At 38.9% G+C, this 19,805-nt stretch overlaps 1 protein-coding gene across 1 annotated transcript in view; it reads right to left on the bottom strand.

Moving 5' to 3' along the window:
* Positions 1–15,629, bottom strand: part of CAPRIN1 (cell cycle associated protein 1) — a 35,310-nt gene extending 19,681 nt beyond the window's left edge. The window contains exons 1-4 of the mRNA XM_019738511.3: positions 15,462–15,629; positions 14,666–14,881; positions 1,734–1,796; positions 1,538–1,624 (exon numbers count right to left, since the gene is read on the bottom strand). Coding sequence (XP_019594070.2) covers positions 1,538–1,624; positions 1,734–1,796; positions 14,666–14,881 — 366 coding nt within the window. The 5' untranslated portion in view covers positions 15,462–15,629. The remainder of the gene's footprint in view (positions 1–1,537; positions 1,625–1,733; positions 1,797–14,665; positions 14,882–15,461) is intronic.
* Between the last annotated feature and the right edge of the window lie 4,176 nt (positions 15,630–19,805).

The raw sequence follows: 19,805 nt of genomic DNA, 5'->3' as shown, positions 1-19,805 counted from the left end.
TTCTATCCTATTTTTCTTGGGGGGGGGGGGGGCAGTGCAATTTTAGGGCAGAGAGGTCTTTATAGGTAGCCAGAGGCAGGAATGTGGAAAGAAATCAAGAAAGCAAAAGAAATAAGAATAAAGAAAACCTCTTTAGGTGAATGAGAAGTTCAAGTAGGGAAGCACATGAAGACCAGAACAGGTAGGCTGAAGGTTGGTTAAAGAAGCTCTTGAATGCAAAACGAAAAAGGTGTTCAATTGTGGCGAGTACAACAAAGGATCAGAGTTAAATCAAAGGACTGCCAATGAAGTTAAAGACTCAGTGAAAAGTACCTGAAAACACTAATATTAAAATAGAAACAAAGGAAGATACAAGTATTCTCATTTACAGTAGTTTCCAAAATAGTCTTTATTAAATTGTACAGCATCAGAAAAAGAAATTGGACAGGGTTCATAAAGCCTGAAGCTCTGACCTAAGCTAAGTGGAACAAATCCCTACTTGGGTGTAAATTAAATTTCCTTTGCTTTTGAGAGATATCATCAGTATTTTCCACCTTTAATCAAATTTAATAAGTAACACTACTAAGTGCATGAAATACATTAGTTATGTGTCAAAAACTCTTCTAAGCACAACGCTCCGATTGGGTAGGGACTATTATTACCATTTTACAGATTAGAAAACTGAAGCAGTGTGATAGCCTCTCACCTCTCCCCACCTTCTCTCATCCTTCTCTTTCTATCCCACTGGTTCTGTTTCTCTGGAAAACCCTGACTGATAAAGGAATAGAGAAGTTAAGTAACTCACTCAAAGTCACACAACTATTAAGTAAAAATGGCAGAAACAAGATTCAAAATAGGCGGTCTGATTCCAGGATCAGAACTTCTAATCTCTGAACTGCATTGTCTCTCATCATGATCAATTGTTTATTCATTTTACCAAATCAGAGGCAACTTTATATTTCAATGTTGTTCCCCTTTCTCCAAATAAGCTAACACTAATTCAGAAGGATATTAATTTTCTGGTCTCAACTTTGAACAAATTATTTAACTTTGTATTTAATTTTCATCCTGTTCCCAAAGGCTTTTGTCACATCAAAAGATGTCTGGGAAAAACACACCACTTTTTGGATCAAGAGAAGATACAAGAGCAACGTATCAATTGCCATGTCCCTTAAGATCCCTAAGGCAGAGAATAGTTACCAATTACTTAACCCTCTTTATTTTCTGTTAACGGAATTGTAAGATGGTCATTAAGCATAAAGGACTCTATAGGAAATGAATGCCTACCATGTTTACATATATTTTTTAAAACAATGAGATCCTTAGCATAACTATTATACATGTTTGTCATACCTGAAAGTCAGTCCTTTTAAATGGCATCTTTCAGGTGTTAAACTTTACAGAATTGGAAAGCATCTTAGACATAATTGGATCCAATCCTCTCACCTTGCGGAGAGCTTATCCAGCACTGCAAGGACTAAAACCCAAAGAAACAACAAAATTTTTTGCCTTCCTTATTTTTAATGTTTCATAAACATATATACCATCTTTCACTTACATCTTGACTTAATGCCATGAAACTCCTCTGTAACTCTTTTGCAAACTCCAAGTTATTTGTGACTTCCTGGTACTTAGATACAGCATCCTAAAATAACAAAGACAGAACCCAACTTTATTGAAAACACAAAGAAACACAGAATTATTTTATTAAAAATAGTAAGCATAAAATCTTTAATAAAATGTAACATCTTTACCAGCTGATCTTGATTAAGCCTTTCCCCTTTGTTCATTCGCTCCTGGTAATCATCAAGCTTGCCCTGTATTAAAAAAAAGTTATATTTCATATGAAAGTATATACTAGCTTAACCATGCTAAAAGAACAAAACCCAAGTTTGTCTCAAATCTTGCCCGACGCATACTTTCTAGATATACTCGTTTTAGTACATAAAATAACTTAGTTTAATAGTGAGCTAGAAAAATGACTTTAAATACTCCAGCCACTGCTGAGTAATACCAAATACTGTATTACAAGCCAATGACACATTGCTTATTCTTTAGTTTTCTCAAAAAAGGTTCGCAGATGACCGAGGCACATGGTTCCTCCTACCCACATGGGTGAGGGCCACAGTTTGATTACGATCCTGGTTTACTCAAGTGAACCTAGCAGACATTTTAAATGTTAAATTTTTGTCCCTCCCTCCTCCTGCCAAAGAATTCAAACGAATAATATAAAAATCGTGTATTTTTTCTGAATAAACCTATGTGCATATTGTTTTTGATGTACCTCATCCATTTCTCTTGAACATGAGATACCTCCAGCCATCAGCTATGGGCAGTACACTAGTCAACAGCTTTGCTTTGTTATATTCTCAAAAATGGAATTAAATGTATGCAAGTGGGGGTAAAATATTAATCTCTGGCTTAAGGTCTTTTTTTTAAGCTAAGATGAAAACTTTGGAGGTTTCCCAGGCAATACTATTATTGGACAAGACCCAAAAAAAAGATATTCAGGTAATGCGACACAGTCAAGAATTTAGTTATTGTTTTATGGGTCAGTGGAGAAGGAACAAGTACAAATCTAAATTAAGGCAGAGGGTTCAAAGACTTTTAATAAAATATAACTAACACTCATTATTATATAAGTTTCAGGTGTACAACACGTTATTCAAGAGGGGAAAAGTTTTAAATAATCACAATAAATTATAAACATGTAGTTCCTTACCTTTAGCAATAATGAAATTAACCAATTAACAAAATACAAAGATTCTGATAAAATGCATTGAGGCACAGAAACAAGTTTAAAAACGCTAGAGTTGTTTTATGTCAAATGATCCTTTTCTTTGTACCAGAAACATTAGTCAACTTGCATAATCGTTCTACCACAAATTAAAAAGCCTATCACAATTCCTTAATTATACCGGAGGTAAATAAAACCAAGATAATCATCAAAAATGAAAGGCTGATGAAAGTATCCAAAATGTTATTCTTATGTGAACTATTTCACACAACTGATAAGCCACCAGCTAAACAGGTATAAAATTCAAGTCCATTGGTTGAAAAATCAAGTTTTTACACTGATCTGGCAGGCCTAACCCCAGGTGCAAATGATATGCTCAACTGCCTCTAGAACACTCTGAGGCAATTTAAATAAAATTATTTAAATAAAAATTATTTTTAAATTTGCCCCCTTAATTTTGATTTCTACTCATTCCCTCTCCTCTGACCCTTCAACTGTCTTTGTTCATCCATTTTTTTTTTAAAGGTAGGCTACTTTTAAGAACTAAAAAACTAAACAAGATTTGCTTTGAATTACAACTTAGGATATAATAATACTATTACAGTCAGAATTCCTCTATTTCAAAATATACGAATAGAAGATATGTAAATAGGAGGAGGGCCTGAAATTTAGTGCTAGGACAGTTAAAATTCTGAACTAGTTACGAGGCAAAAGAAAAACTGCTACTAGCTTTTACCTGGCATTTATTATCTTCTCTTTTAATGGTATTAGACATTTTTCATGGAAATTGTTGCTAAACCTAGAAATACACAGTGAGTGTACTATATATCCCTCATAGGGTAGCATTTTATATACCTCGCTTAACTGTATTTAATGTCTTGAAAACTTAAAACATATATGACAATCAAAATGGATGTCAAATCAAATTCCTAAAAACAAAGAAGAAAAAATGCTTGTATATATGTAGAAAAATAAACATGGATTTTTTTTTTTTTTTTAACATTAAGAATGGTACCTGAGTGGTAGAATCATAGGTGGAATTTTTCCTTTTGTTTTGCTTTTTATACACTTTGGGATATTCTGCAATGAACATATATAGTTTGTATAATAAAAGTTTTAATTTCGTGCTACATAAAAGATGTTAAGATTGACACATTACAGGAATAGTGTCAGGACTTTAACCTATAATAATCCTTGAACATGAATCTGTACTAACCTATAGTAGGACAAACTATTGATAATAGAAAAGCTCCAATTTTCTACACAATAACAAATTTAGTATTCACCCAGCCCAGAGGTCTCGGGCAGATTGCATCTTCCAACAATGACTACCACACCACATCTGCAGTCCCACATACTGTTCCACAATGTGACTTTGGCACTCCCACATTAAGAGCAGGTCCAATTCCCCTGCCACTGTATTGAATGGGCTTCAATCAGCAGAGTACAGTGAAAGTGATCCTGTATAACTTCCAAGACTGCGTCATAAAAGCAATGCATCTCTACTCCATTTGCTGGTCACCAAAAACACTTAACGTATTTTGCTGTGCATAATGCGCACCTGTTTTTGGCCCAAACTTTCAGGGGGAAAAAAAAAATCTTTCTTTTTAATTTTTTTAATTCAAATTTTTATTTGTTTACATTTAGGTACTTGTTTTTTGTATTAAAAAGGAATTTTAGCATTTATTTTTTAACATATTATGGTACAAGAAATTTTATGGAATTACAAAACACAAGAACAGATACAAGGTACAAGAAATTCTCTGTACCGGTAACAAATTTATGATATTTATGCATCATAGAAGGCCAAGAACTCTTAGTTGTTGTAAGTTCAACAAAACCAATGATCGTATTCCAGGGTATTATTTTGCACACAGATATCATTATTGATTTCTAGAGTTACACTTTTAACTCATAAGCATAAATAAAAGAATTAAAAACATTTATATAGATATGGAATTAGTGCTACCTATGTATAATGCGCATCCTTACTTTTCCCTCACAAATTTGGGGAAAAAAGTCGCATTATACATGGCAAAATACGGTATGTTTAGAGCCCCAATAAGAAGTCCAATACCCCTGCAGTTGCCGTGCTACGAAGCCCAGCCATGGAGAGAAGTCTTGTACAAGAATTCTGGTCAGCATTCCTAGTGTCCGAGTTATCCTAGCCCCGGCATCAGACATGCGAGTAAACAAGCCATGGTCTTCCCAGCTGAGGCCCCAGACATCACTGAGAAGCGACACCAACCCCACTGTGTACCCGGTCCGATTCCCTTAAAGGCAGAATCCATGTGGATAATAAACAGATACAAGTCTTGAAATAATCTGTCCCACTACAATAACTGGGAACAAACAAGGTTAAAAGGGAAAGCAGCTACTATGTGAAACTCACCTCAGTACAAACCTTCATGGAATATCACCAGAAAGTATGCAAAAAGACCTCGGTGCAGCCAAAATAAGGATCTATGATTTTATTTACAGCTCATACATCTATTTATTTTGATTTTATATGACTGTAACATGTTTCTAGTTTCTCATAATAATTTAAGAGCCACTGTGACTAATAATTTAAGAGGACTGCGACTAACACTACAAGAAATGAGTTTACTGCGAGGGAAGAAATGTGTTAAAAAAAAGTCACGATGTAACAGAAATCTCAAGGATCCCTAACAGGGATTTTTCAAAAAGCAGATCACAGTTCCTTATACCCAGTGAGTTGAATTAATGTGTCTATAGGTATCCAATCAGAAAATTTGCAGTTAATCAAATGAATGGAAACTACAGGTCTTTTGTGAAACATTTTTCTAACCATAATAAAAGTTTCATAATAGCTTTATATTTGTTCCTCTATAGCTGTTAACACTTTCTATCCTATTGTTATAAATATCCTATCCCTTGTCCTTGCCCAAACTTCAGAAAAGCAAAATCTTGGGTCTGGTCAAAGTTCCTAATAAACAGCCCTCATTTGAGGAAACATCAAAACTTACTAATAAAATGACGGCAGAATGACAATTAAAAATAAAACTGTTCTACATTAAAAGATCTGGCTGCTTAGGTGTACAGAACTTTATCACAATGGAACATGAACTAAAGGGACTTTTGTTCATATTACATTTAATGAAATCCTCACACAGCAGAGACCCTACGATGGTCTAGGTCAGTGATTCTCACAGTGTGATCCCCAAACCAGCAAGGTCAGTCATCACCTAGGAATTTGTTATGTAAATTCTCAGGCAGCACCCCAGACCCACTGAATCAGAAACTCTGGGGATGGGACCAGGAATCTGTGTTTTATTAAGCCCTCTGGGCGATTCTGATGTGTGCTGAAGTTTGAGAAACACTCACCTAAGTCAAATACATTGCAATTCTCTTGTGAATCCAGTGGAGTGTAGAAATAAATTATTCTGAATCAAACATACTATACAAATTGTGATCCTACAAACCATTATATAGCAACCTCAATTTAGAAATAGGTTGCTTAAAAGTTCAGGTTTAAACACAGAAAATTTGAATGGTAGTTTTCTAGACCAGCTTATACACCTATGCGTATTTAACCTAATAATTATTTGCATAAGGAAAAATCCATTTGTGATCTGAACACTGAAGGGTTACCACCTTCCATTCATTAGTATTTTAAATCTTGCACTGTGAGCCAAAAGTTCCAGAAGTTTAGGGTACATTATGATTAAACTCAGTGGTGAACACCAAATTTTGCGTTCACCTCAGCCTCTTAGGACAATCAATTGGTCTAATTTTCTACTTTTCAAAATGAGAGTAGCTTGCAATCCCAGTTCACTGTAAGTAGTTTTTGGAGATAAGAAAAAGGATGTGGTATCTGCACTGATCCAATACTACAATTTGCTTAATCTTTGAAAAAGCAGTAGACTACTCAGAGATAATGACACCACTGTAACTGGCTCATTCCTATTGTCACATTTCTATTCAATGGCTTAAATTAAGTCCAAGTAGAAAAATTATCCATTTGGGGTTAAAATTTGCAGTATGAACTAAATAAAGATAGAAATAAAGACTTGCTTGTCACATTGGCTGATCTAACCATAACTCCAATAAAAACAGAAGAGGCAAAGAGTAAAGAGCTCCAGCAAAACACAGCTTTTTTTCCTTCCCTAAGCTAGAATATGGTAGTATTAGACAATCTGGTCAACTACTCATATCATTCACATAAAATAAATATTAAGTATATTTCTGGAGAATGGGGCCATTTTCCTAGCATAAAAAGACAACTTCATCACAATGCCTACCACAATATTAACAAAAACCTGCCCTCTCAGATTCTACCTTGAAATACCTATCTGAAATTCAATTTAGGGTTCCTTTTTCAAACTGCTGAGCATCCAGAATATATTAAAAATTTACATAAAGCACCACGTATGAGCAAGATAAAAATCAGGTTACCTACCCAGTGTCTGAAGGGTAACCATGGGATAGAGGTATGACAATACCCAGTAAATGTCAAAACACTATACAGTCATGTGGTACCAAGAAATAATTACCCCAACAAGTGCTGTCCAGTCCCACTCTACCTTCTATTTCTTCATTGCTCATAATAGTGGACACTATTCACCACTTGAGACATAACTCAAATTTAAAGCATCAGGTAGTTAACCCCATCAGGGAGGCACTGTTATTACTCATATTTCACCTAACTGGAAACTGAAAGACAGTACAATTAAATAACTCGCCTCAGGTCATCAATTCCAGAAAAATCCTTTGTACTGCAACACTATCCCCCGTTATTATGCCACTCAGGATTCCAGCTGTTGCCACCTTTCATTTGGGCCTTGCTGCTGCTGTTCTCCTTTCCTTTCTCCAGAGGATTATGGTGCTGAATCACAATATACCTAGATCTTTCACTCTTAAGTTATTTCAGATGTTTTTTAAAAATTCAGTAGAGTGCCATGAGGGCACCAGAAGATGAATATACAAAATAGCTGTCCTCCTCCTGAGCTTTCCTTCCTTACAATTATATCTAACAAATTCCACAAATGAATAATTTAAGAAAACATTTAATTATACAATCAAAAATAGCAAAGAGGTGAGAGACTCCCCCAAAACCCAAAAATTCTTCAACTGGACCACTGTAAATAGTCACAGCAAGAAAGATTTGGAGGAGACAATATCTGAAAAACTAGTTTGGCTTTCCAGGAAACGACGTAACTCCTGTTCATAATTAAGATCTCCAAACTGGGACAGGATACATACTTAAAATTGAAGCTTAAAATCACAAAAGTAGTAAGAGGAACTAGCTATACTTTATTTTGTCTCCTGGTCAAATAAATCACTTCTACAGTACTGAAAGAACCTGTAGAAAGACAAATACAAAAACAGAAGATAACGATTTCTTTTCCTCCCAACTTTCCATAATGTTCAGTGGCCTCTCTAGATATTGTTTCAAGTCTCCCAGTGCCTACATTCCCTGTTCTTCACCTAGAAACATTAGTTCTGACTTGGCCCACATAGTGGTAGGCAGCTGACTCTGCTTCCCATTCACCCTCCACCAATTCAACTGAGAATTAGTTGTTAGTAAAAGTCACAAAAGACAAGAAAAATAAGAAACAAGTTTCCTCAAAATTTAAGAGGGTAAAGAGAACATATAGTACAATCCATAAATGATCCATAACAGCTATCTTCAAATGCTGGAAGCATTCTCATGTAGCAGAAGTCTGAGCTGTTCCAGAAAACAAAAGTATTAAACAGTGGGGTGGGGGTACAACTCTAACATCAAGAACTTAAGATTTGTCCAAAAATGAAATAGACTTTCATTGAGACATGCGCACTCTACCAGGCCCTAGAAGACTGATTAATGCAGAAGAGCTGAATGAACACCTATCCAGAATGCTCAATTTCTGAACACTAAAAACACGGTAAAAGGATGCTAGATTAGATGTTATCTAGCATCTCATTGTAAGATAATTTTTCAAGCAGATAAGTAACCAGGAGTTTAATCTGACAAGACTTTTGTCCAACTGAAAAGAAAAAAAAAAGATAAAAGATAATCCTGCAAAAACCCTATTCCTTGCCCATGGCTGTAATTATGCAGGTAAGCCTGAACGAATGGAAGCAGCTGACCCTAGCAGAAAATGAAAACTATAATGTTAAAGAGTTCCAGCATCATTTACTTTGAATCATATTCTTAAAAAGTCTAAAGCTTGTGTATTTGAAAAACAAATGATCATTTATAATCTTAACAGGTGTCTTTTGAATTAGCTGCTTTCACCAAGCTACTCATTAGGAGAAGTCAGTACAACTGAATGATATATACATTCCATTGGGAGTTCAATGTTAAAAAGATGTGAACTGTAATTCATCTAAAGCAAAGACCAAAAAGTTTTTCCCCAATTATTAAAGTGTATTTTAGTTATTTCTGCTTGAGTAACAGTATTAAAGGGAATGCAATGAAATTTCTAATAATTTACAATGCTTCAATCATTTATGTCCTTCTTTCAAAGATTATTCACAAATCTTGCTTACACCTACCTAGATTTTAAATGTGGTCTACTTGCCTACTCATCAACTCTACTCACTAAAAAAAAAAATTAACAAAAAGAAAATCCTTCAGGAAAAAGTCCATTTTAATAGAAAACACTGCAAGTAAATAGCTCTGTACAAAATGCATTTTCCCCCTTAGATAATCCATTTTAACAAGGTTTTGATGGTGAAGCTACAAATATTTCTATGCAATGATTTAGTCAAAATAGAAAATATTTATTTAGCATATACCATGCGGAAGGCACAGTATGTTATTAATAGCCTGCCTCAGAGAAGCTTAATACCTATTTAGAAAATCACATAAGGTAAGAACGTAAAGCATTATAAAAATGTCAAGGAACTGTACAGACAATAGGTAGCACAGGAAGTTAAAGGAAACAGAATACTTCAGCTGAGCTTGGTCAAGAAGCACACCTTCCCTTTCCTCAGGAAATATGAAATTCTGCACTCTGCCCAGTAAAAGCTCTTTCATCTATGTTTTTACATTCATGCTATCCAACAAAAGCACTGGCATAGCTAGTGGGAAAAACAAAGAAATAAACAGAAGTCAAGCAATTTACAATTCCAACTTTGGTTAAATTTCTCTTCAGCTACTCCTCATGTTCTTCTCTATTACGTACATTCCCTTCATTTCCCCCAAAAAACAGGACCAATTACTAAAAATTATCCAGGAACTTGGAATACAGGAATTAAGATAGAAACTGTGACGCATCTACTCCTTTCTACTAGTAATGCTTTTCCCAGATTTCCTGGTCTACAACATACCTAGCTTGAGTATGGCAAATGTGCATTTGGGGCTTCAGAGTTCAAACTTTAAAAGTTCATTTCGTTACAATATGGATGTCCCAACAACATGGGACTTTACCTGTACTGCTAGTCTCAGGATTTTTTTTACCTGGATGGCCTATAAACACAAATTTAACAATAAGACATTAATAAAGGTCTAACAATGAAGAAGAAATGAGAAGCTTTTTCTTTCACTTTCAGCTTTTTAAAGCTAAACAACTCTAAAGGATCTGAAGTAAAAGGTTTTATTTGGTTCTATAGGATCAGCTTAAACACGAAAAATTACGCTTATGTTGACACTGCAGAGTATTACAAATTCTAATTAACTCTGAAACATTACAAGACTTTAGAATTCACGCATTCCAACCTGGGTCATTTTACATGAGCATCTCAATTTCCTCTTCTGTAAAATGAATTGGACTAAATTCTAAGATGGCTTTAAGCTCTTAAAAAATCTTAGGTTCTATGACAGTATGATAATAAAATTAAGGCCATGTTGTTTTAAGTTTAACCTTTTCCAAGTAGTTATTAACTTTTTAAACAATGAAAGTACTAATCTTCATCCAGTTCTAAATGTAAACTAAGATATTAATTACATAAAATTATAACAAATTGTATGCTTAATATCTAAGTCACACAAAATGTATTCCTATACATTTGGGAATTTGCCACATGGGAATTATGCGAGAGTACAACAATGTGGCCAGATTAAAACAATCCATTCTCATTGTAATACTTAGGATTCTACTCTCATCCCAGAAAAAGGTATCCTTATTATCACGAGGGAATTCACATCTTTTCCTTTTTAAATTTAAATTTAAATACTTCCCTATCTCACACACACACACCCCCACCCAGACAGGCAGAGAGAAACAAATTAAGCATTTTAAGTGCTTTCATTTCTGTGACAAGGTGCATGCAAAACAAAGTAATCTTGCTCTCTGCAATGCAGAGGAATAGTTCATTGTTAGTTCTGAAGCTAGCTAACACATCAGAAATTTTAACTGTCAAGAAAAACTTCAGATGTTAGCCCCAAGAAAGAATTTTAGTTATAAAATAGCTAAGAATGTTTTTATTTCAAAATACTTAACAAAGAAATTCTGTACAACAGCTGCACTGAAAATTCTAAGTATAGGTACACTGCGATGCTCTGGAAAGAAATGTTATCCTAACAACAACAGCATCTTTTTTCAGAATAATATTAATTGCAAAGACACAAAGAGCAAGAAGACTTTAGGGAGTAGGATGAAAAACAGTACACTTTGGCGAACACATCTGGTCACATATTGGTCACAAAGCTGCCAGGCTGTCTTGCAACAGAACACGGGTTAATCTTTCACCTACCAAAGTCACTAATGTCTAAACCTGTTATATTTACAAAGAGTACAACAATTGTAAATGTCATATTAAAATACCCTTTATTCTACATCAAAACTGATTACACTTACCATACAAATGAGCTCTCCCTTCAGTTAAAATTAAGACTTGATTTCAAAGTATCATCTTGCATAGCCTAGGGCCCAGTTCTATACCAACAAATTGATGAAGAAAACGAGGCAATCACTCAATTCGTTATTCCTTATACTTTAATCAGTGAAAAGATTCATAAATGGAGTTTTACACTAAACTCTTTTTATAACTGCATTTCTTCCCTTTGCTAAACACTCACGTAGTCTTTATAAGCCCAAATTTCCAAAACTACCAGGCCATTTAGTTGCATTACATAATTGGGTCATATTTCATCAGTGTTAAGCATGCATTCTCACTGAACAGATGCTTAGCTTTCCTCTAATGGCTCGACTTATTAGAAAATTAAATAATAACTTTGTTTTACAAAGGAAGTGAAATAAAACTATTTCAACGTTCTATGCCTTAATGTAAGTGATACTACATATCTAGAAGTAATTTTTGCCAGGATACTTGATTTTAGCACCCACAGAAAAAGGCAGTTTGTCCAGAAGGCTCCCACGAATAGGTCAAGACAGAAATACAGCTCAAATACAAGTTGTTAAGTGGACTGAAGTAAAAAGAAATCCAGTTATAAACAGTATCTTACTTCATCCCGTAAGAGTTTCTAAAAAGGTTCAAAACTGATTTGTACAGTAAATTCTTTTTTTGGTGTACTAGAAATGCTCACTGACTGTTGAAAAATCATCAGTTAAGTCCTTTCATACATCACCTAGATAACGAAAAAAATGCCTTGAGTTTCTCAAAATGTAAAACTTAGTTTTAATAGTAATTAAGTCACAACAACAGTACTGCCAACTTAGCCATTTAACAAGCTCAGTCTTAGTTATCAAAAAGCCTCACTTAACTATAATTTGTCCTTTCCACTATCTAGCACCCAAAACACTAAACAGAAAAAATACATGAAATACATGTTACTTTGTGTATTTTGTTAAACCTCCATCATTCAAGGGAATTTCTCAGTAATTACTAGCCTAATCTATAATTTCTGTAATAACTTTCTCCCCTACAATAGCAGGCAGGGAAGAATAGGCAAGATATAGTAATACAAACCTATACATCAAGTCACCTGTCATGGTTCAGGTCTTTGTGGGGCTTATAAACTATAGTTGTTGTCTTCAGATACACTTGAACACTAGACTCTAATAGTCACCTTACAACGAAGCAGGCTGCTCATCAGTGCCTGACTTTATATTAACGTCTTTGAAAAATTATTTTTCAGTTATTAAAATATGTCTAATTAAAATGTCTATACCTAAAATGTTACATCATTAATATTTATCTTCTGATTCCCAGCCTAGAAGAAAACAGATTTCCTAGGAATTCTGAAAGTTAAACCATTCAACCACCAACATTGACAGGTTTACTGCATTAGATTTTTTAAAAATGATACTTAACTTTCAATTTCATATAGAGTAGCAAAAACTAAATTAGATGGCAGACTCAGGAGATAGTGGTGTTGGCTAAGCTTATTCTATTACATATGTGAATGTAGCTACTCCACAATTAAAATACTTTTGTTGCCTTGTTGATACTGATAAATCTATTATTTAAATCACTTATAATAAACCACACTTGTTTATCAAAATAAAGGATCAGAAAATAGGTAGAAATCCACAGAGAGCATCTCTCAATTTCAAATAAAGTCCAGGAAATTCAAGTAAAATTCCCAATACATAAGTAGATGAGACAGAGAAGTATCCAATCTAAAAAAAAAACTCCAAAAAAATGTAAAATTAATCATTAAATGAGCAATTCAAATAATTACGATCTAAACATCATCCGTTTCCTTCAAGTTACTTCCCACAGCCCAAAATTTTAGCCAAATAGTTACCATCCCAAAATCTTAAGTAATACTATTAGATGGAAATATTTTTAAATGACTTCCTCCAAAATTCAAGATGTAGTATGTTTTACTAGCAGCGGACAAGCAGAAGTTATCAAATGAAAGTTATTATTTTTCTTTTTAAGGTAAGAGACAAAAGTTTGCATAACAGTTGCTGATATAATTACCTCATTTGTGATTTGTTTCTCCTTTTCCACCTCCAATCTTACTGAAGGTTGAATTACTCTGCCAAGACCCTTTTTCTACACATACATACATACACACACGTGTCCCTCTAAAACAGTTGATACACTGTCCTGGGCTGAAAGCATAAAACAAAAGGCCAACTTGAAGATAAACCTCATGATGTGACATAGAATGGCTAAATATTTAATCCAAAATATTGTGGGTGTGGCTCGATTTTTTTTGATTTTTTTTTGGAGGGGGGCGAGGGAAGCCAGTCCCGGCGGCTGCCTGATATCTGCCCTCCCCCCCTGCTTTCGCTTTGTGCTCACAATGCAGCTCCTGTAAAGCGCTTCCCTCTCCCCGCAGCCGCCGCCATGTTAGTCGCTCTCTCCATGTGCCCAGAAACCTAGCGATCGCCCTCGGTCTAACCCAGACCCACCCCCCAGGGACTCTCAATCGGTGCAGTCTCCCTCCCATCCCTCTTTTGGTCCTCAGGGGACAAAAAGCCGCTGCAGAAAACCTTCTTGGGATCAAGGTGAGCGTGAGGCTCAGAAGACAGCTAGACAATTGAAACAAAGAAGGAAACGTAGGGGAGACCATCAAATGCGGGGAGCAAATCGAAGACCCACTCAAATGGGGCTTTATAAGAAGCAATTCTAGTTTAAGATCCTAAATACATTTCTTTCCCAAGGGAGAGGAGGGGGCACTGAGCAGGCCTCAAGTAGACGGTAACGGAGGGGACAAACCCCACGGCTGGAGGACGTAGGCCATCCCAACTCCACGAGGCAGTCCGTTGAGCCCTGAGCCCCCACACCAGGACCTCGTTTCTCCCCGCTGGCCCTAGTCAAAGAATTCGGGCCTTGGTAACGGAGAGAAGGCATCATACAGTGAAATCTGGCGACAGGACAGGTCCCCACCCTTACACATCCCACTCCAAAAGGCCAAAAGGCCTGGCCCACAGCAGGGGGACAGTAATCAAGAGGACCGGGGGGGACAGCGCCGCGTCCGGGTCAGGTGACAAGCACCTCCCCTAGGAGCCCGTTTTCTGGGCACGAAGCTCGGTTTACTGTGGACACCGAACGTGGGGGGGAGGGGAAGCGCCGGAGACCGAAACAGTGAAGGCTACAGGCAGTGTCATAACATCAAACCCTTCCTTCCCCGCCAACTCCTGGCACCTTTTTCTTCTCCAGGTTCCGAAGTTTCTTGTCGATCACCCCGAGAATCTGCTTCATGGCCTCAGTCTGGACAGCGCCGGTGCCGGTTGCGGGGTGCTGAGAAGCCGGCGCAGCGGCCCCGGCCCCCGCCGCTGCCTCACTCCCGGAGGAACCCGACGGGGGTGGCGGTCCGGACGACTTGCTGCCGCTTCCGCTGTGGCTGGTGGCCGAGGGCATCTTTAGACCGTAAAGGGAGAGAAGAAAAAAGCGGGAGAAAGGACAAGAGCGGCGAGTCAGGCGGCGGACGGAGCGAGACGCGGGACAAAACGCGCAGCGGGCGGGAGCCGGAGCGAGCGGGTGGGGGTGGGGATGAGGCCGCGCGCGCCGCGAGGACAGGAAGGGACGGCCGGCGCGCTCGCGACCCGCCAGCGGGGCGCCCGGCCCGGCCTCGCGCCGCCCCCAGCCCCGCCCCTCCCCCGCGAGGGCCACCGGTTTGGCCTACCCGCCCCAGGGCACCGAGGCTCGCGCCGGGGGCGGGGCCTCGCTGCGCCGGCCAACGGCCAGTGCAACGGTCTCCACCAGGGAGGGCCCGTCGGTACTGTCGCCTTCCAAGGAAGGGAGGAAAGAGAGAGAGATCGGGGCTAAGAGGCAGAGAAGGGTGGAGAAGGGCACTGGAAATGACCGCAGGGGACGGGGTGGGGTGGGAAGAGACTTGAGGAGCAAGCCCCTCGCAAAGGTCCAGCCGATCCGGAGGTAAAGGACTCTCGGGGCAGCAGCCCTCTTCCCCTTCAGCGCCTCGATCCGGGGTGGCGCTCACCGTGCGCGCGCGGAGGCTGCTGGAGATCCCGAGTGGGCGACTGAGGGGGCAAGGGTGGCGGTACGTTCCGTGGGCGCAGGCCGCTTCGCCCTGTCCCCGCTGCACCGAGAGCCGCTGCTAGTGAGGCGGAGAGCCGGGAGCGGGAGGGACTTAGCCAGCCAGCCCTCTGGGGCAGGGGGGTGGAGGAAGCATCGGGCGGGGACCTTCGCGGCTTCTCGGGCTGCCCGGCGCGAACGCCAGTGGGAAAGGGCTTTGTCGGCCTCCTACCCCCCTTGCCCAAGCCCCCGCCTTTGGGCGCTGCCGCTCGGCGAAGGTCGGGACAGCCCCGGGGAAGCTGCCTGAGCGGTGCCTAGAGTTTTCAACGAAGTCGAAGCTAGGGTCTTTCAGGCAAAATTGCTTGGCGTCCAAACGGGGACAATAGGTGTCAAACAGCTGGATCTGAAGCTGAAGACTGCCTTGTGTAGAAGGAGGGGCAAAGGTTTCTGCAAGCAAGGGGTGCATGGTGTGGGTGGTGCAATCCCAGCTCTTAGGATTTCTTCTGTATGCAGAGCAAGCAAGCCCCCACATCCCAAAAGGTCTTTTGAAAAAAGACAACTTCCCCCACAAAACAATCACCCAGTAACCTAGGAGTTCGCTGTAGAACGCGTTGGAAACGAGCAAGATGGGTGGCTTTATAAATGACTTAAAACTCCAGACTCCTTAAAAATAATCGTCAACTGCCTTAAGATGACATCCAATAGGCCTGAGTATTTCAAATCAGAATTTTTTATTTTAGATTTACCTAAAACTTTTAAGAAAATGTTGAGTGAAATACAAAACATTTTTTTTTTTCTCCAAGAGAATTATTCCAGCCTTGTAATTAACCCAAGGGCAGGGTGGTTGTGGGTGTGGACAATGAACACAAAATAAGACGCCAAGTGCTGGAAGGAAACGTATTAAAAGGAATATAATCAGTGGAAATTCAGTAATATAATGTATGACAAGAGTAAATGACCAATTTATAACTTAAAGGAATGAAAAAGGAATTTAGAAGAGGATTCTACCAAACCCACTGTTCCTTGGAGAATAAAATGAGTAATACTAGCTGGCAACAGTGTGTCTTGAGGGAACCTAGAGAAACAACTGCAGCCTCAAGATATTTCAGTTAGCTGCAAAATCTATTATCAATTCAGTTAAATATTTAGTGAGCACCTTACTCTATGTTAAAAAAACTCTTTAGTGCTAGGGATTGTGAACAAAATATCTTCATGGAGTTTACATTCCACGTAGAGAGAAGATAAGTAAATACATGTCAGATAGTGAAGTGGTAGAGAAAATAAAACAGGGTGGTCAGGAAAAACCTTACCGAGTGACACTTGAGCTAAAACTGAAGGAAGTGAGGAAGAATTTTCCAGGTAGAGGGACCACCAAGTGCCAGGATCTGAGAGGCGAGTGTTCTTGGTGAGTTCAAGGAACAGAAAGGAGGCAACAGTGGCTAGAATAGAGGACTAGGAGATGTCAAAGACATGAAAGAGGGCCAGTCTTGGAAAGCCGGATAGGCCTTTGTAATTTGCTGAGTGAAATGGGGAGTCACTGCATGCACAGTTTTAAGCAGAGGAGTAACCTGTGATGAACCTGTGTTTTAAGATATCCTCTGGCTACTGTATAAAGAATTTACAGTAAGTGTGTATCAAAGGTGAGATGTAGGGTGGAGCAACAGCAGGCCTGGGAGCCCAATTTGGAGGCTGTTGAAATAATACAGCCGAGAGATAGTGGTGGCCAACGTCAGGGTGTTACAGTAAAGGTGATGACAGGTAGCTGGATACTTTATATGCTGTGACAATAGAACCAACAGAATTTGCTAGCCAGTTGTATGTTAGGTGTGAGAGAAGTCAAAGTTGACCTAAGATTATTCAAGATTTAAGCACCTGAACTGTGCTTAGCACTATACTAGAACTGTGTTTTAGCACCTAGAAGCTAAAAAGGACGGTCAGAATCCTTTAGTCACAATCTTTTAGCTCCTCGAAACTTTTGGTGTACTCAGCCTGTTATCACTATCAAAATCTCAGGCCCCACCCCAGACCTACTGAATCGGCATTTTAATAAGTTCCTCAGTTGATTTATATGTACGCTGAAGTTGGGGGGGGGGGGGGGGCGGGTGAGGGAAATCACTCATTCCTTAGAATTTGACCAGTGTCTTTAAGATCAGATGTGAAATTCTCTAGCTCGCAAATTCTCCCCTGACCTACAAAATCAAACTCGGGGTGTTGTGGAGCCCAGCAATCTGTGTGTTAAGCCCGCCAGGGATTCTGATGCATGCTTAAGTGTGGGAACCAATGACTTGGAGGCTTCTGATGATACAGGTTTGAACCGAAGAGGGCTTATGATAAGGTGTGAGAGGGAAGGAAAGGCCTCTTCTGCCTTTCCTTGGCACATTATGCAGTGGCAGTTACAAAGCATGGAGATTCATGGTCAGCTAAATTGGACTTTTCAAGAAAGTAAATTGTTGAGAGGGAGCAGAGCAGGATCGATGACAACACAGATAACCAAGAATCTCATTTGGGGGTCCATCTCATAGCCCACAGTATATCAAGATAGGCTAGGTTATGCTGCAGTAACAATCTTGAAAGCTCTGTGACTTAGATTTGCAAACTAGTCCCTGGGCCAAGTGCCCTCCATTTTTGTAAGTTTTTTTGGGTTACAGACACATCCATTCATGTACATATTATGGCCATTTTCGTGCCACAGGAGAGCAGAATTGAGTAGTTAACAGAATGATGTGCAAAACCTAAAATACTGTCTCATTCTTTACAGAAGTTTGCCAATCCCTAGCTTAAAACAAATGATACATATCCATCATGGTTCAGCAGAGGGCTCTGGTCGTAGTGGTCTCTCAGTACATTCAGGTTGATGGAGAAACCATACCTCAAGTGTTGCCGATTACTATGCCATAAGGAAAAAAACTCCAGAGTACCTGGAATAGTCAAATACTACACACAGGTAAACCTGTGTCATGTGTGCTTACTCCTCATTGGCCAGGAAGAGTCACATGACCCCCATCAAATGGAGAGATGCTGTTCTAATCAGATGCCTGGTAGGAAGCCAGCTGAACCAGAAATATTTAGTAAACATACATACCTATCATGCTGTCACCTCCTACGTCATCCCAATTCCATTCCCTTGGTGTTCTGACATTCTTGTAATTGTTTGTTCAGGTCAGCAAGTCCAGGAACACCAATAAATTGAAGGCAAAGCAACGTCCTGCCCAGCCTAATGCCATAGTCCCAGCAAACCAAATTTGTCTATTTCCTACCTGACAAAAAGGGGACTGAAGCTGTGTTTATGTAAATTTTAGTACTTGACTGTCTTTTTAAACCTTTTTTTCGAATCCAAAGCCATGTAGTACTTGGGGTTATTATATTACTGAAGAAATAGAAAAATTATAGTTTCCCAAGCAAGCCAGTGAGAGAGCAGGATATGTCTATAAACAGAAAACACTTTCTCCAAAAGCCTTGGTGTTAAAGTTATGCCCAATATTAATATATTTTAATAACACAAATCACCCAAGCTGACATTCACTTTGTTTAATTCATTAGACAACAGCAATCCGAAGTCGCCACAGTCAAGTGAAGTGAATAATTGAACTACTTATCCGGATCATTGTGGCAAAACAGTTCAGCTGCTTCAACTTGAATCACCCAATAAGCTAATGCCAAGCTTATTTGTAGCAAAAGAAGGGAACTTTCACCTGAATTACATTAACTGCCTTTCTGCACCAGAGTGGCAAAAACCTGGCCTATATGTGAACTACGTATACAGTTCACACCGCTAAGACTCTTGTTTTTGAGTTATTTTACAACCCAGTAGTAAACATTTCTATCATAATTTTTCCAGTGCTCCCTTTTTTATGGTAATGTCATAATTTATGTGTTCATGAGCCACCATTAGACTGAGCTTTTCAAGGGAAAAAATACAGCTATTTTGTTTGCATCTCTATATCATCAGAAGCAATAATATGCCTGGCACAAATGTTTCGTCAATACTGCCTATATTAACATAACAGTGTGGGATTATTATTATTGGTCCATACTGACTCCCCTATTACACTGCGGTTATCAGCTGAGGTAACATTCTTTTCCACTTGTATTTTCTTATGTCCACCTTAATTATAACATTATGCTTAGAAATACGCTTCATATTTTGTAGAGGTACAATATGTCCAGAATAGTTGTGGGGACAGAGTCCCAGAGAGCAGTTTCCAGGCTCTCGGCCTCACGTGGAAAGGTGCTGGCTCGGTTATTAGATAGCCATCAGCTGTAATCAGATGGTCATCCACTGTGGCTGGGTGGCCATCAGCTGTTACCG

Source organism: Rhinolophus sinicus, chromosome 14 (assembly GCF_057876585.1).
Source record: "Rhinolophus sinicus isolate RSI-liver-muscle chromosome 14, RSI-T2T, whole genome shotgun sequence".
Classification (NCBI taxonomy): Eukaryota; Metazoa; Chordata; class Mammalia; order Chiroptera; family Rhinolophidae; genus Rhinolophus; species Rhinolophus sinicus.
This window is presented reverse-complemented; position numbering and strand designations above follow the sequence as displayed.